Genomic DNA, 27,589 nt, shown 5'->3' on the forward strand with positions numbered 1-27,589 from the left:
CCATAATTCAAAAGCATCAATTCTTTGGCGATCAGCCTTCTTTATGGTCCAGCTCTCACTTCCATACATCACTTCCATGGATGCTGCATCCATTTGTCCCACAGAGGTGCCAACTTGGGTTCCAGGCTGTGGGTGCCCAATAGTGCGCACATATGTCATTATGCCATGCCATGCCTGGTGCATGGTGGCAAGTGAGCCAGGGTCTCCACTGTGGGCCTTTGGTGGGGCCAGCACGGCCGTAGACACACCTCGGAAGCATGGCCACAGCCACAGAGGGCCTCAACAGAGGCCACAAGGCTCAGGCTCTGGCCCAATCGCTGCCGCGATGCCAGAGAGTCGGAGGTAAGGCAGTGGGTGGTGGCATCTGGTGAAGGTTAGGCTAGGCATCCACAATAAAAAAAAAATCTGGGTGCCCAGGCCCCCAGGGCCCCCTGCAGATGTCTCCAGTGGCCTCTCATCTGGACAGGAGAAGCGGCACTTGGCTGAGATACCATCACCACCAATACTGCAACTTACCAGACAATAAGTAGGAAGAAGAAGAAGAAGAAGAAGAAGAAGAAGAAGAAGAAGAAGAAGAAGAAGAATAGTAGTAGTAGTAGTAGTAGTAGTTTGGATTTGATATCCCACTTTATCATTACCTAAGGAGTCATGGTGGCGCTGTGGGTTAAACCACAGAGCCTAGGGCTTGCCAATCAGAAGGTCGGCAGTTTGAATCCTCACGATGGGGTGAGCTCCCGTTGCTCAGTCCCTGCTCCTGCCCACCTAGCAGTTCGAAAGCACGTCAAAGTGCAAGTAGGTAAATAGGTACCACTCCAGCAGGAAGGTAAAAGGCGTTTCCATGCGCCGCTCTGGTTCGCCAGAAGCAGCTTAGTCATGCTGGCCGCATGACCCGGAAGATGTACCCTTGGCCGATAAAGCGAGATGAGCGCCACAACCCCAGAGCCGGCCACGACTGGACCTGATGGTCAGGGGTCCCTTTACCTTTACCCTTAAGGAGTCTCTCTTTTTTTTAAAGATTTTTATTGAAGTTTCACAAATTATATAATAACAAAACAAAACATTAATACAAACAAACAAAACAAGAACAAAAACAAGTATAATTTCAATCCCTTATTTTCTTATAATTTACTTCCCTGACTTCCTCGTACCTCCCCTTTCTGTATTCCAATTCCCAAATTTTAATTCAGCAAATCCTCTTCCTTATTATTCATTTTTTTGCCTTTCTTTTCTTTTTACTTAATCATTACAGCTAGAAACCACATAATTTCTAAACCAACGTCATTCTAACATTCAATAATTTTACAGTGTTTCCTAAGATAGTCCTTATACCCTTAAGGAGTCTCAAAGCAGTTAACATTCTCTTTTCCCTTCCTCTCCCACAACAAACACTCTGTGAGGTGAGTGAGGCTGAGAGACTTCAGAGAAGTGTGACTAGCCCAAGGTCACCCAGCAGCTGCATGTGGAGGAGCAGGGAATCGAACCCGGTTCACCAGATTATGAGTCTACTGCTTTTAACCACTACACCACACTGGCTTAAGCAATTAAGGAGTGCAGGTGACCGCCTTGGATAAACTAGCCCACAGTTTGAGTGATGGGATGACAAAGGCCTCAATTCTCATGGTCACCCACCAGACTTCAGGGAACAGGCCAGGGGCCCATAGAGCTAAGCCTCTGGTGTTGATCTAAGCATATGGGAAGGTATGGATAGGAAGAGTGCAGTGGATGTTAGCCAATGCTAGACCCACTTAAGGTAATGGGCAGAGTGAAGCTAGGTTTGATGGGTCTACTCTGAGCAGGACTTCACTTGCTGTAACCCAATAATAATAATAATAATAATAATAATAATTTTACAATTTTATAATATGCAGAGAACAACATGTGCTGAAAAACCAGAAAGAGGAGCTGAGGGAAGTATGGGCTGAGGGAAGTCCAGGAGGGTGGATTATTTTTGGGGAGGGGGAGGGAAAATTGGGGGGGGGAGAAAATGATATGTTTTTGATAAATTGTTATTCTGAAAATCTTAATAAAATTATTATTATTATTATTATTATTATTATTAGATTTTTATTAAGATTTTTTCACACATTACAATAAAAATGGAAAAAGAAAAAGAAAAATGCAAAATAAAAACAGTTAAAAACACATTAATTTTCCCTTTCTTATTTTCCTTAAGCTTATTTCCCTGGACACCCTCATACCTCCCTTTTTTTGTATTCCACTTAAATTTATTAGTTCAGCAAATCCTTACCATTAAGCTTTTACCCATTTATAGACCTTTGTTTCATATTCTCTTAAAGCATTACAGCTAGAAACCGCTTAATTTCTATCCAACATCATTCTAACATTCATTAATTTTACAATATTTCTGTAAGTAATCTTTAAATTTCTTCCAATCTTCTTCCACCGACTCTTCTTCCTGGCCCTGGATTCTGCCAGTCATTTCTGCCAATTCCATATAGTCTATCACCTTCATTATTATTATTTATACTCCACCAATCTGGGCGGCTCCCAACAGAATACTAAAAACACGATAAAACCTCAAACATTAAAAGCATCCCTAAACAATGTGTATCGCAACAAACACAATGCCTATTGCAAAATAAATAAATAAATTGCCATTCGCTGCTCTGTTTCCTCTCCTCCCTACAGGCTTTGCGAATCCAAGCACCGCCATCTCAAACGTGTCCCAAAGCAGCCTGCACAATGCCCTGCACATCTACATGAATGGCTCCATGTCCCAGGTGCAAGGCTCCGCTAATGATCCCATCTTCATACTGCACCACGCCTTCGTCGACAGGTAGGGAGGAAGCTTCCTGGTAAGGGTGATGCCCAGGGGCGCCGACTTATAAAAAATATTGGGGGAGCCCGCAAAAACTCATGAATAATAAATAAGCTCATGAATATGCAGATAAAGTGGCGCCGCCGCCTCGTGAGCGAATAGGGGAGAGCGTGCTGCGCCTATTAATCAGCTCCGAAGGAAATTGGGTGGAGCTTTTGCTCGGGAGGGAGGGCAGGAGGCATGCAGCCCGACCCTGTGCATTTTGGGCTGGGGGAGGGGCAGCGGTGGCGCTCTGCTGGAGGGGCGCCCGAGATTATTGGGGGGCAGAGCCCCCCCAAACGAATTTTTGAGGGGGCTCGGGCCCCCTCAGGCCCCATGGAGTCAGCGCCTATGGTGATGCCTTCCTTGAGTGCAGACAAATATGAAAGCTATTGATCAGGCGTGGGGGAAATTTGCAGTGCCAACACCTGCAACGAGCGAAGTTTTGTAAATACAACTATGCTGTATGTGCTATATACGTCAGTGCCAGCAGGTGGGGCTAATCAGCACACGTGATTTCAGAGCAGGCACTGAGAAACAGTGATGGAACACGGGAACTGTTTGCCAAGGATGGACCTACAGATGTCTTGCTGTCCTTTCATGGCAAACTGACAACAATGTCTTGGTCCTTCAGAATCATCCTTAGCACTCACGGGATCCAGGAACTGTAGATGCGGGAATCTCAACTGGAGTGTTCTGTACTAGAATTCCTTTCTGTTCTCTGGATTCCCCGGGACTGCTTAGCTGAACTTTATATAAGTATCCAAACAAACCCCTGTGTTGCAAAAGAGAACGTCAACAATGTTTAGGCAACACGATGACCATGTACATACGTAATAGACAATCTTTACAGAATTCCTTCAAACAATAAGAAGTTCAAAATGAAATCTTAGACTCAAAGTCTCTGAAAGTCTTAAAATGAAGTGAGGTACCAAACTTTGTACGATGAAAGATAAGCTGTGAAGCTTTGTGTATTCAGCAAATATAATGTCCAACACTGAACAGAGATTCCGGATATTGACTGCTGTTTCGAGAATATCATCATCATCATCAATCTTTATTACGGTCCAGAGACCCAACAAATCATTACAAAGCAATACGCAATTCATACAGCCTATCTCCAGGTTAAACAAGCATTTTGTTCAGAATATAGGGATCATTGGTTCTTGCAACCACCAATAAAAACTTTGCCACTGCTAATTTACTAGCATTTGTCCGGTCTTCCAATAGGAACCTGACATAGTGAGCCTCTGATTTTCCCGGGAAAGGTACCAGCAAGGGTAATATCAGTTCAGCCCTAGCTTGCTCATATTTTGCACAGTGCAACAAAATATGTTTTATGGAATCGATGTCTTGAGCACACGAGCAAAGTCTGTCCTGGTAGGGAACTCCTCTCAACCTACCATCCAACACTGCAGAAGGAAAGGCATTTCGTTTAGAGAATATAGAATTGTTTCATAAACTCATCTTATTTCGAATGAATATATGTGAATGAAAATATCAAATGCTGTGGAACAGTGCTCATGTAATAATGTAGTCACTGCTACGAACTATATTTTTTGAGAAACATATAAAGCCGACTCCAGGTGATGCTAATAACAATGAGATTGAGTTTAGAGGTACAGTGCAAAGTAACAGGAGATTGAGATTAAAGAAGCAGAACAAATAAAATACCCGCTGGATCAGGCGAGTGGCCCATTCTGTTCTCGCACTTCCCTGTGAGAAACCTGCAAGCAGGATTTGAACACAGAACCTCCCTCCTCTCCCTTCTGGCAACTGGTATTCAGAAGCATTCCTACCTCCAACTGCAGAGACAGAGTGTAGCCATCGGAGGCATCAAGAGCCTTATCCTCCTCTAATTTGTCTAATCCTCATCCAAGCCGCTGGCCATCACAGCCTCCTGTGGCAAGGAGTTCCATAGTTTAACTATGCGCTGTGTAAAGAAGTGCTTTCTTTGATCCAATTGAGGCTGGCTAAAGTGTGATTAAACTATAATAACCAATATTTTGGTGCCAATATTTTGAGGGAGGTAGGAAGTGTGGGCGTTCCTATAGAGCCCTAACATGATGGGGTTGATGCTGTGCTGTCATTATGGAGACAAGCTACCCATTGCTTCTACGGCTTTTGAATCTATCACCTTCCTGTACCCAGGGCATAATGAAAACCACCCCTCTTCCTGTGGGGCGATCCGTTTTTAGCATGCAGATTGATTGATTAATATTCATGCTGCAATTCAGGATGTATTTTTTTAAAGGCCCTGTGTGCATGCCAAGTATTATGATGATTATTACCTTGATCGCTCGGTATTCGCACAGCGAGCCTCAACTGTTTGCAGCCCTCGCCTCCCCCTCCAGTGCTGAAATTTGCTCTAAATGATATGCTGTCGAGCTGCGTGAGCTGTGGCTCAAATCCACAGTAGATCTGCAAGACAAAGGCAGGTCAAGAGGCGGCCATTACCGCTGGCCTTCCGCCCACAGTTACAGTAAAATCTGTTTTCATATATTTTTATTTTTTTAGAAAATAAAAACCTGAGTTGCCTGAAAGGTTTGTCAACTCGGGGCCCAAATCAGCCTGTATTTTACATGAAAAGCGCTATTTAGTTTTGAATTCATGGGAGGGGGAACTACAAGCGGAGGGGAGTCAGACCCCATTTGCACCGTACATTTAAAGTGTCACCCTACAAGGTCAGCACTACATCGCATGTGATCTTTGCTTCTTCAAAGATCACCAGTGTCGAAGCAATGATTCTTCAACATCAACTTCGTTGGACTGGTCATGTTGTGCGGATGCCTGATGATCATCTTCCAAAACAACTACTCTACTCCGAACTTAAAAATGGAAAGCGTAATGCTGGTGGTCAACAAAAGAGGTTTAAAGACTGTCTCAAGGCAAATCTTTAAAAATGTAGTATAAACACCGACAACTGGGAAAGACTGGCCTGTGAGCACTCCAGTTGGAGAACAGCCTTTACCAATGGTGTCATGGGCTTTGAAGACACTCGAACTCAGAACGCAAGGGAGAAACGTGCTAAGAGGAAGGTCCACTTGGCAAACCCTCACCGTGATCAACTCCCACCAGGAAACCAATGTCCCCACTGTGGAAGGACGTGTGGATCCAGAACTGGCCTCCATAGTCACTTATGGACTCATTGTTAAAACCGTGTTTATGGAATACAATCTTACTCGGCTACGAGTGATTGCCAAAGAGACATGCTAGGCCATATACACAGCTGACAGTCATGGAAACAGTAAGCTGGCAAAGGGACAGTACCAGAATTACAAAAGCCATCCCAGCTTTTGATCTGATCCCGGAATGTCCCTGTTTCCCGTGCCAGCACAGCTGCCAAGCTCGGGGCGGAGGATAAGCATAGGGTGGAATATAAATTTAATAAATAATACGCCAGCACTTGTCCCGAGCAGCGGCGGCGGCTGTGAGGGAGCAGCCCATCGCCTCTCCATGGCTTCTCCAAGGCTGTTGCTGCCAACCTCCTCCCTTGTAAGTAACCAAAGAAACCCCTGTTTTGCAAAGAGAACGTCAGCAATGTCTAGGCAACACGATAACCATGTACATACACAATAGACAATCTTTTATAGAATTCCTTCAAACCATAAGGTCCAAAATCTTTAGTCTTGAAGTCTCTGAAAATCTTAAATGAAGCGAGGCACCAGACTTTGTACGATGAAAGACAAGCTGTGAAGCTTTGTGTATTCAGCAAATATGATGTCCAACTCTGAACAGTGATTCCAGATATTGACTACTGTTTCGTAGAATTCTTTGTCAGCGTGGTGGGAGGATATAGAATTGCTTCATAAACCCATCTTATTTCAAATGAATGTATGTAAATGAAAATATCAAATGCTGTGGAACAGTGCTCATGTAATAATGTAGTCGTTTACATACATTCATGTCTGGTACCTCGTTGGTGAAGTGATGCTGACACTTGCCCTTCTTCTGATAGGAAATGTTGGGGGGTACGACAAAAAAAGGGGGTCAAGGAGGGTCAGTTGGCAGGGGGGTGAGAAATGTCCCCATTTTCATTTGAGGAATGTTGAAGGGTATGTTAGCGTGTTGTACTCTGGCTGGGGATGTCAGGAGTTCAGCCTACCCTCGAGTAGGACCCTGGTAGAGACACATGCCCGACTGGCATGTTCTCTCCCTCCTGGTCGATCGTTTGGGAGTTTCAAAAGCTTTCTTCAGCCCGAACATCACAGCAACCGATGCCAACTGACACCGGCACACTTAGGGATCTGCAGAGTTTGCGCACCATGCGTAACAGACCTCAGCAACTCAGCTTTTTGGCTAATCTACTTTATTTACATATAAACACACACGGAGCACTGCAACATGGCTCCCTCTCTCTCTAGCATGAGACAGCAAAGAGAAAAAGAACAAAGGACAATAGTCCCACTTCATGGAAGGAGAACAATCTCTGCAAAAAGAAGATTCCACCTAAACATTAGGAAGAACTTCCTGACAGTAAGAGCTGTTTGACAGTGGAATTTGCTGCCAAGGAGTGTGGTGGAGTCTCCTTCTTTGGAGGTCTTTAAGTAGAGGCTTGACAACCATATGTCAGGAGTGCTCTGATGGTGTTTCCTGCTTGGCAGGGGGTTGGACTCGATGGCCCTTGTGGTCTCTTCCAACTCTATGATTCTATGATTCTATGAAAACATTGATCTGGACGAGCTCTGCATCTGACATCCAGTCTCAGAATGTATCCTCTCTCTCCTCCTCGCCAATCTTTTTTTCTGTCTTTCATGCCATGCACCGTTCTGTACAAGACTTAGAGAAAACTGGCAAGGCACAGTGACATGCTACCAAGAGCGGGCACAGATGCCACTGGAAAAAATATTCAGGCAACTCAACAAGGGCGGACCAGCTTAAAATATTTACACGTATATACAATAATCGTGGGGTCTCATTTTTGTGTTAAAAATAAATATGATAATATTTGCACCTGTTGAGGATTTTAAGATTGGAATGACCAACATCAATAATGTAAGCACCAACACAATCATTGCTGAACTAACCATACACTTCAAACATCCAACTTGTATATGTAACGCAACACAATGAGCACCACACAACAAGTCCTGTAGTGCTCATTTACAAAAACATACAGATGTGGCTATACATAGTAAGACAAGACTGCACTGCTATGCTGTCAAAGCGCAGAAGCAAATGTTCATGTAGAGTTGGAAATACTCTGAAAGAAGGAAGGGCCTTTTCTGTGGTGGCACCAAGGTTATGGAATTCAATACTTAAGGAGGCTCACTTTGTTCCTTCTTGTTAGATGTTGAGTGAAGATGGTATTACTGATGCTTCTGTATGACCTTTCCACCTTGCCTTAAAAATGAAGCTGCCCTTGGTGTTACAATACTCATATGAGTGTTTCCTTTCACAGCATTTTCGAGCAGTGGCTCAGAAGACACCAGCCCCTGCGTGAGGTTTACCCAGCAGCCAATGCCCCTATTGGACATAACCGTGAATCTTACATGGTCCCCTTCATTCCTCTCTACCGGAACGGGGAATTCTTCATTTCTTCAAGAGATCTGGGATACGACTATGAATATCTAGTAGAGCCAGGTAACATAGAAATCTTGAGGCAGTTGTCTTTGTTTTCTGAATGTAAGCTCGTTTGGTAAAGCCAGATCAGAAAATGTGTGGAGGCCATGTGACAATACCATGAATTGAGATACTAGATTGTGGTGTCCCTGCATGCTAGGACAATCTGGAGGAGCAAGCTATTGAGACTTCGTGCTCAAATAAGACCTAAACATCTGGGTGGTAGTTAATTTTTCCATACACTTAGAAAATAATAATTTAGAATTATTATTTTTTTATAATATTTTATTAGGTTTTAACAATAGAAAAGTTTAAAAACACAAAAGGCAAATACAAAACAAATACAAAATACAAAGACACAAAGATACAAAATACAAAAATATAACATTAAACACAAAAAGAGAGAAAAACACATATAGAAGAAAAACAAAATTTCTCTCTTTCTTAATCTCTCCACTTTAAATTGACTTATTTTCCTGACTTCCTCACGCCTCCCATTATTGTATCCCTTTTAAATTTAGTTCAGCAAATTCCTGATCTATTAGTTTATCTATTATTAGTCCCCTTATACTTTTTACCTTGTTGCTAGAGCCCCTTCAATTCATTTCAGTGTCATCAACATTCAATAATAATTTAGAATTATATACCATCCTTTTATGCTTCCAGAGCAGACATTTTTTAAAAAAACCAATAAAGTGCAATATAAAACAGCAGCCCACAATCATGATCAAAGCCTACCAGGAGGACACCAAGACAATGTTCTCCAGATGTTTTTTCACGTGGAGGATGAAGCTATCAATGGCTACTAGCCATGATGTCTATGCTCCATACTCAGAGGCAGTAATGCTTCTGAATACTAGTTGCTGGAAGCCACAGGAGGGGACAGGGCTCTTGGGCTTGGACCCTGCTTATTGGTTTCTGTCAGGGGCTCAGGAACAGAGGCACAGGGGAGAGAGGAGATGGAGAGCGAAGGGGAAGGATCTGAGGGCAGCATAGGGGAGTATGGCAGTGACCCGAGAGATTCCATGAGCTTCTCCAGCGAATCAGAAGATTCCCAGAAGGAGGCGCCGATGGTCAGGGCAAGGGGGGCCAGCGGGGACTCCCAAAGCAGCAGCTGGAGATCAGGGCCAGCTTCCCCACCAGAGCGTAGTGGGGGGGAGGAGTCCCAAGTGTCAGGGCCAGCGTCTCCTCCAGCAGGGAGAGGAGATGAGTCGAGACTGACCACGCCTCTATCGGAGAGTGGGGGAACGGAGGGGAGGTCAGGTCCAGCTAGCCTCCCCGAAGGGGGAAGCAGTGACAGGAGCAGTGTAACGGTCAGGAGGAAGGTTGCCGGCTGGGCGCGCACACCAAGTTCAAATGTACAGGCGCGTGGGACTGCAGAAAGCTCGGATTGGGAACCAGGTCCTAAAGCCCGCCGGAGGCAGGGGGAAGACTCAGGGGACTCAGCGTCAGAAGAGTCTAGGAAGGGCGAGACCCCAGCTGACAGGCGGACCCAGAGGAGGAGAGAGCAGAGGAAGAGGTGGAGCAAGGCAAGGGTCTTAAACTGGTGTCTGGGGGGAGGAGATTCAGACGGAGCTTCGGCAGTCTAGAGTTTCAGACGTAGAGCTGCACGCTGCAGCTGTGTAAGCAAAACTGAATTTCAATAAAGACCTTTGTATATAACAACGAACCAGCGTTGGTCCTTTGTGAGCTGGGACCTCGGGCAGCTCTGACAGTTTCCTACAGGCATCTGGTTGGCCACTGTGAGAACAGGATGCTGGACCAGATGAGGCATTGGCTTCATCCAGCAGGCTCTTCTTACGCTCTTACGCTGAACTCCCATCTCCCATCAAGCCTAGCTAGCGTGGTGAAGGCAGTTATAGTCCAGCAACATCAAGAGAACATCCCGTTGGCTACCCCATCAAAACACAGAAGGAAGAACCTTCTCCAGCATCAGACTATAAACATGGGATGCGGGTGGCGCTGTGGTCTAAACCACTGAGCCTCTTGGGCTTGCCCATCAGAAGGTGGGCGGTTCGAATCCCCGCGACGGATTGAGCTCCCGTTGCTCTGTCCCAGCTCCTGCCAACCTAGCAGCTCAAAAGCATACCAGTACGAGTAGATAAGTAGGTACCACTGCGGTGGGAAGGTAAACGGAATTTCTGTGCGCTCTGGCACTAGTCACAGCCCTCTGTGGGCCAGTAGCAGTTTTAATCATGCTGGCCACATGACTTGGAAAGCTGTCTGTGGACAAACACTGGCTCCCTCGGCCTGAAAGCGAGATGAGCGTTGCAACCCCATAGTCACCTTTGACTGGACACAACTGTCCAGGCGTCCTTTACCTTTACCTTTTTTTACCTAAAAAATAAAGCCGATGAGAGAAACTGTGTGTTAGTCTAGACTTGTATTTAAGCATTCACCTGATACCCACAAGGTTTTAAAGAATTCCCTGCAGGCAAGTGACCAGACAGGTGGAGGAGAGATGAAACGTCCTGTCCTTCCTCTGCAACCAACATAAAGGGAGGAAGCAAGGCCTCTTCATCCACACCAAGCATAAAAATGCACCAGGCTTCTGCAAGGGCCATGGAGCTCTCAATCCTACCTTTGCCAGCCCTTAGAAAATTGGTAAAAGTGGCTAGCCTGCAAGCGATTTTGTGGGCTGGTGTTTAAGCCTGGATTAGTCAGCGCGGCTTCCAAATCTTTGAAGCAAAGTAAATAAATCCAGCCACACTGCTCTCTAGCGCTCCTTCCCATAGGGCCTGCTGCCCTGTCTTTTTAGTGCACCATAAAACACACACTAGAGCAGCTTTCACTTACTCTGGGAAACCAGGAGGGAAGCTGCAGCAAAGACCTTCAGAGGGAGGGGGGAGAACAGAAAATCGGGACCAGGGGGCAGGGGAAAGGCTTGTTAGACCCAGGCTCCACAATCCTCCAGTCCCACTCTGAATTGGGGGACCCACTTCTACCATTAAAATAATAATTATGAAGAACACACACACACACACACGAATGCACAATACTATCATGCCACGTTGTAGCGGAGAATTGGCTCCCCAGAAATCGCTAGGAGGGGAGAGCATGAATCGACAGCCTGTTCCTGATCAAATGACTCCGTCTGAAAAGGCGTCTCTCCGTTGTCTCAGCACTAGCCCCCTTTAGGGGCATTTGGCATTTGGGTTGTTTGCTTGTTTGGTTTATTTTTCTCAAAGCAAACCGATAAGAGCGGATAGCGCTACCCATTGCCCCACCCGCCATTTCCAAAAACTGTGTGCAATTTGTTTGATGTTTCACTGGAAATTCAGCTGGGAGCCAAGAGAGCACTAATCGCAGGCCAAAGGCAGCAGAAACATTTTAGCGGCACTAATGTTTAAATCGCGCCCCCTCCCTACACACACACACACACACACGGCTCCCTCCCTCACTGCCACCACACAGACGTGCTGTCAGAAAGATCACTTATCACTCTAGAAAATGTCACCCCGTTTCATTAGGCAAGAAATGGTCCTGGTTGCGGGCAGGCTCTCAAACTGGTTCCCCCCCACCCTGGCGTGGGTGGAGCTATCACCCTTACTCCGGGGTGGCACCACAATCACCCAGAGCTATTGCCCAATCATTTTGAAGGGGGATTGTGGGGGGAAGTATAAAAGTGGCAGCGCAACGTGTGCCTAGTTCCTGCTTCATGCTGTTGTGATGGACAACAAAAGAGCTTTAAAACTCTTCAAGGCAAATCTTTTATTTTAAAAAAGTGTTATAAGCATTGATAACTGGAAACACTGGCCTGCAAGCACTCGATTTGGAGAACAGCCTTTACCAAAGGTGTCATGAATTTTGAAGAAGCATGAACTCAGGGCAAAAAGGAGAAACGAGAACATTTGGCAAACCCTCACCATGATCAATGCCCACCTGGAAATCTATGTACCCACTGTGGAAGGACATATTGATCCAGAATTGGCCTCCACAGTCACTTATGGACTCCCTGTTAAGACTGTGTTCATGGAAGACAATCCTACTTGGCTATGAGTGATTACCAAAGAAGATACAGACTGGTGGCAACTCTGCAAAGTTTCAGGTAGAGGGCCTTCTCATCCCTAGTGGAAGATGCTGAGGATTGAACCATCTGCATACCGAAAAGGATGTCCTACCACTGAGCTATAGCTAGTTCCTTCCATAAGGCAAATGAAGCTGTGTTATATTGAGCCAGGCCATTGATGAGTCCAGCCTACTGTTGTCTACTCTGACTCAAAGCAGCTCTACAGGGTCTTAGGCAGAGAGAGGTCTCTCCCTGTCATGCTACCTGAGATACTTTAACTGGGGATGGCAAGAATTGATCCTGGACTTCTCTGTGCACAGAGTGTATGATCTACTCAAGCTGCACCCACTATCCGATTATTACATGTGAAAAAAATCTGCCCGCCAGAAGTTTTGGACTCCTATTCCCATCAGCCCCAGTCAGTGTGGGTTCAAAACATATGGAGGGCACCAGGTCTGGTGTGGAATCAGAGGGCACTACTGCTCATATATCAGCCTGCATTGCTCCAAAGATTTCACATGAAGTTTCACTTGGGCAGCCCAGAGTAGGTCTTGATCACTCGATACCATATTCAAAGGAGAGGTCTGACACGTTGACTTGTCATCTAGTTCAAATAGAGAATTTTGCACTATTCTCTTTTGATCAGCTTGTGAGGAATTTTTTCATTGTTTCCCTCCTGCTAACTAGCTTTGAAATGAGGCGGTCCTTTGCGGGCTCGGTTTCCTTGGAAGCACTGGAGACTTCTTGAAAGATCTGTTTTATTTACAAGCATGCATGTTGGGCGAGTGGGGGCAGTGAAAGCGGGCACCCATTGGGACTGGTAGGGAAGCCATTGACAGGCGGAGCCAGCTGACTTAGATTTTATCCCCTTCCTGTGTCCTGCTGGGCAAAACTTGAGACTTAAGGAGAAGGAAGCTGGCATCCAGATAACCCCCCTGGGCTGGTTGTAAGGAAGAAGGCAGGCAGGTGAGAGCTGGCTGGAGGCAGAATCAAGAACAGGTGAGCATCCAAGTTAATAGTGCTAGTCCTAAATATTTTGTGAATCTAACGGGAGAAGAAACTAAAAATAAAATAAAATTTAGTTTCTTCTCTAGCATGGTGAATTGTCAGTTCCGTTGCTATCCCTGATGGCAGCTTCATTTCCTTTACTGGTGTTTCCTGAGTCTCAGACGGAAGTGGGCGTTTAATGTGTGAAGCAGTGTGGAATGTGGAATGTGGATGTGTGGTGTTTTACTGATGAAAGTTTGGCTAATGTGGAATTTAACTGTGAGCTGTCAGCTGTGTAATATGAGATAATGTTCTTGGTACTTTTGTCCATCTACTGTATTTATTTTCCCCGATTTGAATTATAAAATGGTGATTTTCTTGAGTCAAAATGAGAGTAACCCTAAACATTTTTTTAAGGAAAAAAACCCACTGGTTCTTGTTTGCAAAGCAGAAGCAAACAGCATAACCTTGGAGCATACATGCATACTTACTGCCAGCCAGATGCAAAATGCAGAACTGTGTGACTTGCTGGAATCGCTCAAAACAAGTCTGCCTCTTTTACTAGCTCCCCTTCTCTGCATTTTTTTGCCATTCATGATCAGAGGCAGTTTTAGGGTAGCATAACAAGTGTGGGCATATTGCATGCCACGCTGCACTGGGCACCACCACAATGCTGTAGAATGGAGCGTGAGAGGTGGGAGTCCTGGTTTTTACTGTCACACAGGGTTTCACTGAAAATTGAGAGCCCAGAGTCTGCCACTGTTCATGCTCATGCAAAATGCAGGTTTCCAGCCTTCATCCGAGCACCTGAGATGCATAGAGAGTAGCTATCAGGAGCTTGTCCTACACTCAAGTAGGACCCTGTCAGAGACACATGCCCGACTGGCATGTTCTCTCCCTCCTGGTCAATTGTTCAGGAGCTTCATTAGTTTTCTTCAGCCTGAACATCACAGCGACTGATGCCAACACACATCGGCACACTTAGGGATCCGCAGAGTCTTTGCAGCTTGTGTAACAGACCTCAGCAACTCAGCATTTTGGCTAATCTACTTTATTTACATATAAACACACACGGAGCACTGCAACATGGCTCCCTCTCTCTCTAGCATCAGACAGCAAAGAGAAAAAGAACAAAGGACAATAGTCCCACTTCACGGAACACAGTAACACAAACATCCTGTCTCCGTCACTTCCCACTCTGTGGAGTCAAAACATACACCATCATGTGAAAGACAACAATACCATGACTGCAATCATGGAGCAGGAATTCTAACAGTGGCTTGTGAAGAAACAAAGCATACATAGAGATTATTGCAACTGTACAAGCCATTGAATTTGAACGGGCATAAGACAGAAGCTCTGTTTGGGGCATTGTTTAGTGTTGCGCGAGGGAGAGAGTGGGACTGTACCGCTTTCCCCACCCACCTCTCTTGTTGGAAGATGGTCTGAAGAGGGAGGTTCTCAATCCCTGGAAGAGCCTAACCACATAAAACAGGCTGCCTCTGTTGATTTTCTCCTTCAGTGCATGGGTAGCAGGGGGAGGTGGGTGCTGACTAGGACACAGCAGTGTGGCTGCAGCCTGTGGGGGCAACTCCTCCCTCTCGTGGTTAATTAATATGTGGTTAATTGAGTGAGAAGATAATGCTTGACTAGAGTTTACTTTTCAGTTGGATGAGAAGTGGAAGCCACAGCTCAACCATGGTTTCCTTTTTTGGTTTTCATGCAAATTATGGTTTATACATATGGTTTATACAACCACAGAGCCTAGGACTTGCTGATCAGAAGGTTGGCGGTTCAAATCCCTGCGACAGGGTGAGCTCCCGTTGCTCAGTCACCTGCTCCTGCCAACCTAGCAGTTCGAAAGCACATCAAAGTGCAAGTAGATAAATAGGTACCGCTCCAGTGGGAAGGTAAATGGCGTTTCCGTGCGCTGCTCTGGTTCGCCAGAAGCGGCTTAGTCATGCTGGCCACATGACCCAGAAGTTGTACGCCTGCTTCCTTGGCCAATAAAGCAACCCCAGAGTTGGTCACGACTGGACCTAATGGTCAGGGGTCCCTTTACCTTCATGGTTTATACAAGCCATGGTTTGTTGGGCTCAGAGGAATGAGATGCTTTGCTGGGAACAAGGAAGTTGCAGGGGGAAGCAAGAGACTCATTTATTTATGACAAAATAATGGTTTGGCTCTGAATTGAGCCTTTGTTTTGACAAGGAATGGTCAATATGGTTGCTTCCAGAGGTTATGGGACTACAGCTCCCATAGGTCATCCACTGGAATGGCCAATGGTCAAGGATGATGGGCCTTGTAGTTCAGTAGTATCTGGAAGCAACCATATCGGCTATTCCTCATCAAAACAAAGGCTCAATTCAAATGCAAATACAAACCATTATTTTAGATTTAGATTTTAGGTTTAGATTTTCCTGGTATGATTGCATGGTCATTTTATAGAATGCTGTTGTTTCTGATTTATCCCAAAGCGCCATGGGGTTTTGCCCTTTGAAGGTAGTACTGGGACAAACCACAACGGCATGAACTATTTTGCACAACCTCATTCCAAAAAAACCCCCTGCTTTTGTGGTCCTGACTGTGAAGTAGTACCACGGGGATTAAATAAAATGTCAATTAATTAGAATTGACAGTGCATCAGAAACATCTCCCCGGAGAGAGGTGTCTGTGTGTTTAACTCGCAGTAAGGTGTAACAGGGGAGAATAGGAATTAAAATGTCAAGCTAAAATAAAAGATTAGGAAGAGGACTTTAGCCACTGGGATTTCTTCTGGCTGTGGCGGGAGAGGAAAATAAAGGTAATTGAGAAGAGAAGTGTAGGAGAGGGGGAGGGGGGAATCCCCCTTATGGGGGGGTGGGAAACACACATTCAAAATGGCGCGGCTTATTGCAAGTGCTATCTGCATTGATTTAATTAACATTAACGGGCATAAACAGCCAGTTTTTGTAAAGTAATTATGATTTCCTTTCACGCCTTTTAGAGCAGGTAACTATCAGCTGGAGAGCTCAGAAGTGGGCCTGTTGTGAATATGATTGCAGATGCAAATATTTCATGGAAGATGGAAATTGGGAGCAAAGGAGGGGAAGCCAGGAACCGATTATGAAATCAACTCCCCTGAGCTTATGCACTAATGGAACCTTTAACCCTTAGACTAGCAGACTCGTTTCTTTATGGCATAAATGGGCAGTCGTTTCCCTGAGATTTTGCTGAGATTCCTCCATTGCAGCGGGCTGGTTGGGATGATCCTTGTCGTCCCTTCCAGCTCTGCCATTCCATGATTCTATGATTCTGCCAAGGGCTTCACCCCCTTGAGGACCATCTGTTGGGTGTTCTGTGCCAGCAGTCGGCACGGCTAGGAACGGGCACACCAGTCCGTTTCAGTTCTCCAAGTTTCTCCTTGTTCCAATCTCGACTACAGTTCTTTTCAGCAGCAATTTGTGGAATGTCCCCCCCCCCGCCATGAAAATTGTCATCGTTCTAGTGTGAAATTCTCCCAAGCAACAGGGTTCTCTATGCAGTTTTAACTAGGCACTTTGGCAAGCATTTATTGCTGGCATATGCATGCTTATTAAGCACATTTCTCCCCAATACAGTAGAACCTCAGTTTTCGAGTGTCTCGGAAGCTGAACATTTCAGGTTTCCCCAGCCACTCTGGGTGGCTTCCAAGAAGGATTAAAAATACATCAAAATGTCACACATTAAAAACTTCCCTGAACAGGACTCCCTTCAGATGTCTTCTAAATGTCAGGTAGTTGTTTATGTCTTTGACATCTGATGGGGGAGGGCGTTCCACAGGGCGGGCGCCACGACCGAGAAGGCCCTCTTCCTGGTTCCCTGTAGCTTTGCCTCTTGCAGTGAGGGAACTGCCAGAAGGCCCTTGGCATTGTACCTCAGCGTCTGGGCAGAATGACGGGGGTGGAGACGCTCCTTCAGGTCTACTGGGCCGAGGCCATTTAGAGTTTAAAGGTCAGCACCAACACTTTAATTGTGCTCAGAAACGTACTGGGAGCCAATGTAGGTCTTTCAAGACCGTGTTATGTGGTCTCAGCGGCCACCCCCAGTCACCAGTCTAGCTGCCGCCTTCTGGATTAGTTGTAGTTTCCGAGTCACCTTCAAAGGTAGCCCCACGTAGAGCTCATTGCAGTAGTCCAAGAGGGAGATAACTAGAGCATGCACCACTCTGGTGAGACAGTAATTGCTTCCATTTCCGAACACGCATCGAAAGTCAAACAGTTTTCGCTGCATGTTTTACTTTTATCTCAGTGGATTTTGCCAATTGCCCATTGCTCCTCAGTTTTCAAATGTTTTGGAAGTTGAACGGTCTTCCAGAACAGATTACATTAAAAAACAGAGATTCCACTGAATACAGTGGTGCCTCTGTTTTCAAACAGCTTGGTTCACGAACAACTCGGAACTCAAACGTCGCAAACCCGGAAGTAGGTGTCCCAGTTTGCAAACTTTGCCTTGGAAGCCAAACATCCAGCGTGGCTTCTGCGCCTTTCGATTGGCTGCAGGATGCTCCTGAAGCCAATCGAAAGCCACGCCTCAGTTTCCAAACGTTTCGGAAGTCGAACGGACTTCCAGAATGCATTCTGTTTGAAAACCAAGGTACGACTATATTTCTTAATGTATTGCTTGGTTGGAGAATTCCACTGCGAGGTTTGGGCATGTGAATTGCAAAGGTGTTTTGGTTTGTGTGTTGCTTTGAGAAGTGTGAATTAGGAAGTTATTCATTACAACACAAACATAACTGAATTTCTTCTTCATCACTAAACAGGGCTGAAGATAGCAGTGGAGCCAAAAGCTGGTGGGGCCATCTCATTTCTCTCTCTTTCTGACACACCCTCATCACTCTCTTTAACACCCGTTCTTGCCCTTTTTCTGACCCTCAAGACTCCACAGTGCACTTAAGAGCATAATTTGTAAAAGTAGGGTGTGTCATTTTAGGGGTGAAATTTAATTTGTGCACATTTATTCAGTGAGGGGTCTTAAAAATATGTGTTTTGGGGTGAGAGGAATTCAAACCTGCCATTATTATTTATTTTTTTGTGATTGGGCAACATTCAGCTTGGTAAGCCTACATTTGACAAAGGAGCACATAAACTGCTTTCTGAAAGCCAAAGATTTAAATTTTCCCTTCTGAAAATGTCAGGTAACGCTAAATAAATAAATAATATCGCTGCAAATGCTTGGCGATCAGTTTTTAGAGACTTCTATGCAATTTTACACAAATTTCACTTGCAGAGCGAAACTAAATTATATTAATTTAACCAAAGCATCTTTTCAATTCCCAAGTCATGTTGCAACTTTCTTTTTTTTAGCACCCCTCATTATTTGGACATTGAAAGCTGAAAAATGCAACACACCCTATTGTAAAAAGGGAGTTCGCTGATTGGCACTCCTACAAAGCCCTGAACTCAAGTCCAGTTTCCCCCTAGACAAATGTACAACCTGGCACGTGAGCTATTTGCACTTTGCAACTGTAAGGTGGAAGCAACACAACTGTAGGAACCACTTCACTGTGAGAATTTCGCCCCTTTTTGAGTTTCGGATTGCTCAGTTATTTCCATTTCTTCATGTGTAACCAAGAGCATTTTTTCCCTTTGTCTTCCTGTGCAGCCAATCCCTTCCAGAATTTTTTGGTGCCTTACTTGGAGCAAGCCCGCCAGATCTGGCCTTGGCTGCTGGGAGCGGCTGTTGTGGGAGCCATTATAGCGACGTTGGTCGCTGGAGTCATCGCTCTCGGTTGTCGAAGGAAGAAAAGAATCTCGGAGGAGACACAACCTCTGCTCATGGAGAGCGAAGATTATCAGCATGTAACGTATCAGTCACACTTATAATAGGCTGCCAAGCCCCTGTGGCTAAAGTCAAAGGCATCATGATATGGGTGGTCCACAATCAAGTGCCAACAATGCATTTTCCAAAGTTTGATGGTGGCCAACACAATATTGGACCTCAGCTTGGGGGAGCCATGGAGTGTATAGGGTACTGAACCCCATTTCCCACCAACATCTTCCCAGTCAAAATGCCTCCCACTCCAAGCAGCCAATAGCCAATGTCATTAGCTGCCTTTACTTCAGCAAGATGGCTATTGGCAACTCAGGGGGGAAATTGGTCAAGAAAATGAGTTACCTCCTCAGGCCCTCCTGATCCATGCCCACACATGACAAGAATGGTATCTTTGTGCTCTGTATCCATATTCTGTGTGTCCATTGATAAGTCTGCTCCATGCCATTTCCCCATAATTGTGTGTTTTTTTAAAAAAAATAAATCAAAATAAATGCACACAAATTCACTTTATTTTTGATCTTTAAAAAACAACAAGAAATGCATTTCGACCAATAGCATGTAAGTTTACGTTCCTTTTGTGTGTGAGAGAAAAGTTTTCAGAATATTCAGAGAGATACAAAGGTCCAGGAAGTACCAATAAGGATGGTTTCTTTACAAATCCAGACCAAAGGAAATCGTTGAGCATCCCTAAGAGGTAAAGGTAAAGGGACCCCTGACCATTAGGTCCAGTCGTGGCCGACTCTGGGGTTGTGGCACTCATCTCGCTTTATTGGCCAAGGGAGCCGGCGTACAGCTTCCGGGTCATGTGGCCAGCATGACAAGCCGCTTCTGGTGAACCAGAGCAGCGCACGGAAATGCCATTTACCTTCCCGCTGGAGCGGTACCTATTTATCTACTTGCACTTTTGACGAGCTCACCCTGTCACAGGGATTTGAACCGCCGACCTTCAAGTTCTAGGCTCTGTGGTTTAACCCTCAGCGCCACCTGCGTCCCTTGAGCATCCCTACCCCATGATTAATTTTAAGCTTAGGAAAGAGATCAGGTGTTACTATCACATGGCTGCCATATCCCGGCTACAAATGTACTTCAGTTCAGCCATGAAATACAGAACTGTCTCTGAGTTCTCTTAGTTAGCGTTGCCATATTTCACCCAAATAAATTTTGGGGGGAATTTCAAAAATCCAGACTTTTTGTTGATTTCCCGACCCCCCCCCCCGACACTAATTCCGTCCTTGAGATCCCGGACACGTCCAGGAAAATCTAGACATGTGGCAACCCTATCTTAGCCACCCGGACAATATCACAGTGAAGCTCAAAGAAATGGGTCTGCAAGAGTTCTGAAATTCTTTTCCTATTTAAACATTCCAGTGGCATTGAGAGCTTGAAGAGGTTTGCTGCAAAGCCACAAACAGTTTCCTGACCGTTAACAGCCGGGGAGGGTGGGGAGAAAATATTCATTGCTTCATGAGCACTTTGTCAAAAGCTTCTCTTTATGGTGATCCATTTTCATAATGCTGGAGCTCTCTGCCAAGCCCACTCCCGGCAACTGCCGCAATCAATATGAATAAAAGCAGGTGGCTGCAGAACCTTTTAATCTCAGCCGCCGAGCCGCACAGAAAGTTTTCCTTGACTTCACAGACTGTTAATAAGTAGGCACAGTGAAATCCGCACCTGAAACCATTGTATTGGCAGGCTAAACCAGTCATTCAGTGGGAAATGGCAACCGGTGTGTGTGTGTAAATCAATGTGCCAAAGGCATCTCTGAACTAAGAGATACGAGCAGGGAAGAAAATAAATGACTGCAGTGTGTAACTTGGAGCAGAGCAAAAGAGACTTCAAGAAATACCGACATTTTCTGGATAAAGTCCTAGGGTGCTTCCGATGAAACATTTTCAGATTCTTAAGAGAAAAAGGGGAAAGCATTCGACCTTGCTAGGCGGCTCCCAATATCAAAACAACTTAGGGTTTCTACAATGGCAGTAATTAAAACCAATTGCATAAAATTGCAAAACACAGCAGAGCAGATAACATCCCACAAAAGGAGGATGGAGTTGGAAGAATTAAATGCCATCAAATGTCTGAGCGGACACGGCGGTTTTTACTAGGCATCGAGAAGACACCAGAGTATGTCTCTAGGAATGGGACTTCCTAGTACTTCAGCTGGGGTCCTAGTACCTGGCAGGTCCACATATATGCTCATATCTTCTTTTTGGCCAGTTTCTTGCAGCTTTCTGATCACCGCAGGTCAATTGGTGGCTTGGCACCTCCCATTTCACTGCCATACAATGCCCCCAATATTGCATCACTCTTAGGCATTGTGGGAAATTGGTGGTTCCCAGAGCCAGCTGTCCAATGATGGCTGGTGTTTTTGCTGCTGCTGCTGCTGCTGCCACCACCAGGAAAGTCCAGTGATATAGGAGAGGGGCTTCCTGGAGGGCAACTTGCTAGCACTCCCCTCTCAAACCCTGCCAGATAGGGAGTTCTGCTAACAGAGGGACAACCATGTTAACGCCCCTATCCCTTGCAGCCACTCAGCTTACCTCGTAAGTAAGGGTTGCTTGATAACAACCTCAGATGAATAAGCTAATACTCAGGCAGGCTTGGATGGGAAGATGCAGTGCAGCGCGCAGTGTGAGCCCAGACCTTGTTGCAGTGATGGCTGGTCCATAAGGGAAAATGCGGTTCTTCCCCATCAACCTCAGCCTGCCCTCAGCCAACCTTCCCTTCGTACTTATAGCCACATTGGCAAACTGTGAAGTTCTTCCACTTTAGTCTCAACAAGGGAGGAGGATGGGGAGAAAACAGGAATGAGTTGGCTCTGCTCTTGCGCCACCTACTGTTGGCCTCCCTCCTGGTGTGTTTAACTTGCTCCCAACATTTTCCAAGTCTTCCCAGGTATATCGTTTATTTGTATTTATTTTACCACTGAGATTTCTTCCTCTCTCTTTACTGTAAGGAGCTATGGTAGGCTACAAAAACAAGGCAGACAGTTATAAGAACAGACGAAACAGTTGCAATTATTAAAAAGTGTTGGTGCTGATCTTTAAAGCCCTAAACGGCCTCGGCCCAGTATACCTAAAGGAGCGCATCTACCCTCATCATTTGGCCTGGATACTGAGGTCAAGCTCCGAGGGCCTTCTGGCGGTTCCCTCACTGAGAGAAGTGAGGTTACAGGGAACCAGGCAGAGGGCTTTCTCAGTAGTGGAATGGCCTTCCACCAGATGTCAAGGAAGTAAACAACTATCTGACTTTTAGAAGACATCTGAAGGCAGCCCTGTTTAGGGAAGTTTTTAATGCTTGATCTTTTATTGTGTTTTTAATATCCTGTTGGAAGCCACCCACAGTGGCTGGGGAAACCCATCTAGATAGGCGAGGTATGAATTAATAATAATAATAATAATAATAATAACAACAACACCCAATTCTTACACAGAGCAAGTCCCACAAAACAAAACAAAACACCTAAACTGTGAAATGTCAAGCTAAAGGAAAGCATCTTCAATATACCAGGAAAACTATACAAGGAAGATGTTGGACACACCTCTTTGAGGAGGTGGTTCCATTTTTACGATCTGCCACAGAGAAAGACATCTCCTGGTCCACTTCTGAGGGTGGCAAAACTACCAGGAAAACCCATTTGCTGATCAGAACATCCCAGAGAAATTGTTATTAAGGGCAGCTGCTTTTTAGGTATTTGGGACCTTTTTATAGTTGGGGGGGTGCTCTACACATCACAGATTTGCAAAATAGCAGCAGCAGCAACAACAACAACATCCACTTGCTACAAATTCTGAACTGGTAAAGAATTTATCCACCCCACCATTTTACCTCCTGAAAACATGGTCCTCAAATCAGCCTTGTTTCAGAAGTCTTTAAAGCGTGTGTAAGAAATATTCTCTCTTGAGGGTGCAGGAGAAATTGACCTGCCCATTCTAATTGCCTGGTGGTAAATTTACAAGAAAACAGGGAGGCAGAGACTCTCAGGCAATCAATGATACTGTAAATTTTCCTGGAGAATGTGACTTCACTTCTAAACTGCCGTGTGTGTGTGTGTGTGTGTGTGTGTGTGTGTGTGTTTAAAGAAGTCATGTCCTTCGACCAAATTACAATGCTGTAGTACTTTCCTTGGAAAAATGACGCTTTGGCAAGTGATGACAGGAAAGCAACGGCAGGGTGGATTCTGTAATATCGCAGGAAACAAATCCTGGTGTTCAGTTACAATTTTGGATGGCTACTGACAATTTCACGAGGACAACAGGATTGTGATCGTGAGTGGTTTTAAAATGCTTGCGATATTGTGCCCTCTTCTCTGCCCACAATTACTTCCCTCCAAATTGCTGCCTCTAACAATCCTCCCCTCCACCACCACCATCACCCCTGCTTGCAAAACCCCAGTGCAAGCAAAACAACATTCGGCAGCTGCTACACCTGCAATGGCAGTCACCTTTCAAGAAGCAGCACCTCCAGCTTGAAAAACTGGGTGATGTTGTAAGCCAGTATGTTCTCATTTAACCTAGAATCATAGAATCATAGAGTTGGAAGAGACCACAAGGGCCATCGAGTCCAACCCCCTGCCAAGCAGGAAACACCATCAGAGCACTCCTGACATATGGTTGTCAAGCCTCTGCTTAAAGACCTCCAAAGAAGGAGACTCCACCACACTCCTTGGCAGCAAATTCCACTGGCGAACAGCTCTTACTGTTACTCTTACCTACCGAAACAGTGGCTTCTGCAGGCACAGAGAGGTATCAGGGCATGCAGTTTTTCATTGCAAAGCAAACAGTTGCACAAACTCCTGTTGTTGTTTTTTAACATGGTCATAAAGAAATGGGAAACGCGGATGACATGAGGGTCATGCTCACATTGGCCATGTGAAATTCACCCAGAGGTGCCGTGTTATTTGAACCAATTGCTTGCAAATGTAACCAGCCCATGGGCAACCAATCTCTGCACAGCTGGCATATAGACATATGCACAACATAGGCTAACTGATCATTATAAAGGTAAAGGTAAAGGGACCCCTGACCATTAGGTCCAGTCGTGGCCGACTCTGGGGTTGTGGCGCTCATCTCACTTTATTGACTGAGGGAGCCAGCATACAGCTTCTGGGCCGTTTACCTCCCCGTCGGAGCGGTACCTATTTATCTACTTGCACTTTGACGTGCTTTTGAACTGCTAGGTTGGCAGGAGCAGGTATTGAGGAACGGGAGCTCACTACGTCGTGGGGATTCGAACTGCCGACCTTCTAATCAGCAAGTCCTAGGCTCTGTGGTTTAACCCACAGCAATAATCCCATAAGATCATCCCAGGGCTTCCGTGCTTCTCCCCATCTATTTTCTTCTGTCTCTAGTGGCTTCTTCCCAGGAGTTTCGGGAGAGCACTGCACAGCATCCCTAATCACACACACAGTGTTCATTGTGAGTGCACACCAGGACATTCTCACCGGAAGAGGCTGCCGAGAGGCAACATACCACTAGGATTATTAATGCCAGGACTGGGGTATTCACCCTCTCCAGATCAAGGCTGCATCGCTCAGAGTTCAAACAACCCTCTTCCTTGCAACGGGGTGGGTGGGTGAGAATGACAAATTGGACAGCAGAATTATCATGATGCAATCTTCCCCAAAGGGACATCTGGGGCCAGCGATGCCCTGCGACAGATTGAAGATGCATTGCTCCATTTGTCGGCAGAGGCAGGCTTGCCTTCTCATTTTCATGCCCAAGTTCTGTGCCCAAAGGGAGGAGGGCAGACGAGGATCAGAAGACTGGCGCAATGACCTTGCAATGACAGAATTTTAATGCACGGCCCGTGCGACTGAAGCAATGCAGCAGCAGCCTGCCAGCCTGCTCCTCTCTCTCTCTCTCTCTCTCTCTCTCTCTCTCTCTCTCTCTCTCTCTCTGCCTCTCATTCTCCTCCTTGTGCTCCAATGTACACCAGACATTTATGTAACTCCACTTCTCGCCTTCCAACTTGTCCTTACCTGGGGTCAGCAAACAAATAGCCCAATATTTATTTATCAAGCCGTCAGGTCCGTTTACACTCAGAGAACTGCTTTACATAACTGGCGACAAAGGAGTTAAGAAGGCAGTGACATTCAAAAGCCAAATGCAGATGCTTAATGCAGGCAGGCACAGCGTGTTGGCATCAGTCATGTTCTTTCCCAGATAGATATTCACCTCACACCCAGCCCTGCAAAGTGTGCACCAGTCGATGCAACACGGAGGCATGTCATGATGCTCATTCAGTCCCTGTTGAATGTGATGAGATGTGCATGTGAAGACTTATCAGTAGCTGCTAACCCTGGTGGTTGTGTTTTACCTCCTCTGTCAGAGGCAGTGTGCTTCTGAATGCCAGTTTCTGGGAACGACAGGAGGGCAAAGTTCTGCTGTGCTCAGGCGCTGCTTATGGGCTTTTCACTGGCTCTCCAGAATGGAGTTCTTCCCATCCTCAGTATTGGTCCAGTCCTTGGTCTTGGACCTCCCACAGGTAAGGTTGGTCCAGGAGATGGGATCAATGAACATAAGTTCATGAGTCTGCTGGATCAGGGCCATGTATAAGGTAAAGGTAAAGGTAAAGGGACCCCTGACCCTTAGGTCCAGTCGTGGCTGACTCTGGGGTTGCGGTGCTCATCTCGCTCTATAGGCCAAGGGAGCCGGCATACAGCTTCCGGGTCATGTGGCCAGCATGACTAAGCCACTTCTGGCGAACCAGAGCAGCACACAAAAAAGGTACCTTCCCGCCGGAGTGGTACCTATTTATCTACTTGCACTTTGACGTGCTTTCAAACTGCTAGGTTGGCAGGAGCAGGGACCGAGCAACGGGAGCTCACCCTGTTGCGGGGATTCGAACTGCCGATCTTCTGATCGGCAAGTCCTAGGCTCTGTGGTTTAACCCACAGAGCCACCCGCATCCTTTAGGGCCGTGTTTAGTTAGCCCCAAAGTGGAAAACAAGCGAGGTCCCAACCAAAGAAGAATGGCAACTTAAACTATTGGAATATGCACAGCTTGCGGATCTAACTTATAGAATAAGAGAACAGGAAGAACATTCGTTTAAAGAAGATTAGAAAATGTTTATTGAATATATGGGGGGGATAACTGTGTACACTTGGAAACGCTGGCAGCATTAAGATAAATTCAACAGTGTAAATAAGTTTGATGGAAGTAACAATGGAATTACTGAATGGTTTAGTTTATATAAAATAAGCAGGGATTTGTGTTATGCAAAATGAACCATGGAAAGAGAAGAAGGGAAGTCATTGATTCTCACAGTGCCCAACCAGATGCAACAGTCCTCTTCCCATAATTTCCAGCAACTGATATAGTAAGGTATACTGTCTCTGACAGTGGGGGTACTACATAGCCATCTTGGTGAGCAGCAACTGAGAACCTTATCCTCCAACCTCCATTTATAGAATTAGAGTTGGAAAGGACCCTGGGGGTCATTCTAGTGCAACCCCCTGCAATGCAGGAATATGAAGCTGTCTAATATGGTGATCGAACCTGCAACCTTGGAGTTATCAACACCACGCTCTAACCAATTGAGCTAGTTTTTAGCCATCCACATTGATTTGCATCAGTATATATCGTGGCTGCGGATGCCATACAGTGTGAAGAAATACCTCTCTTGGAAAGTCAGGGATGCAGAACTCTTCGAAGAACCGAAGTGAGGTCAGACAACTCGTGGTAGGTGTCTGTTCAAAGCACTGGTTGCTCTGTTAAAAATCACATCCTCCCCCTCTTGCATTTCTTACACAAGCACAGATGATAAATCAGGAGGCGTCTCTTCCTGTTCAGCAGTATATTGATCAATATTAACATCCTCCCATACCTTCCCAACTTCCTGAATTCTTCTGTGGCTTCTTCTGTCATTTGATAAATGTGTTATGACACAATTTACCTGCAGCTCCAGGGCTTCTCCACCCAGCAGGAATAATACAAATCACCAGGCAAAAGGTGTAGATTTAAGAACTAGAGGTGGGAAGTTGTTTTTTGCAACAGGAACACTGGAATGTAATTACATTTCCCCCAATATTGGTGGAATCTACAAAGCTTTAAATGTCACTGCGTGCACAGAACAAGCAGTTCTGTGCAACGACGCTTGCATTTATCAATGTGTTAAAAAATGCATGCAAAAAATTATCAAAGAGATCCCCCCTGAAATTATCATAAGGTGGGGACACATTATTATTATTATTATTATTATTATTATTATTATTATTTGCTTACCTTACTTTTGAAATGGCCAAGGGGTGTTTGTCGACATCCTTTATTCTCTCTTATATATCATCTCATCACTTCAGCCTTCCCGGGTGCCCCATGTAGTGTATTCATTCATTTATTGAACTTAAATCCTACTTATATCTCCAAGGAGCTCAAAGTGGGGTACATAGCTCTCCTCTCCTTCGTTGAATCCCCAC

General features: G+C 45.5%; 1 protein-coding gene and 1 long non-coding RNA gene across 2 annotated transcripts in view; one reads left to right on the forward strand and one right to left on the reverse strand.

Moving 5' to 3' along the window:
• Positions 1–19,677, forward strand: part of TYR (tyrosinase) — a 55,166-nt gene extending 35,489 nt beyond the window's left edge. Inside the window, exons 3-5 of the mRNA XM_082219374.1 lie at positions 2,650–2,797; positions 8,220–8,401; positions 19,002–19,677. Coding sequence (XP_082075500.1) covers positions 2,650–2,797; positions 8,220–8,401; positions 19,002–19,222 — 551 coding nt within the window. The 3' untranslated portion in view covers positions 19,223–19,677. The remainder of the gene's footprint in view (positions 1–2,649; positions 2,798–8,219; positions 8,402–19,001) is intronic.
• Positions 1–27,589, reverse strand: part of LOC309530691 — a 228,983-nt gene that overhangs the window by 14,630 nt on the left and 186,764 nt on the right. The gene's annotated exons all lie outside the window — the stretch shown is intronic.

This window comes from Podarcis vaucheri (genome assembly GCF_965113315.1).
Source record: "Podarcis vaucheri genome assembly, chromosome: 4".
Lineage (NCBI taxonomy): Eukaryota > Metazoa > Chordata > Lepidosauria > Squamata > Lacertidae > Podarcis > Podarcis vaucheri.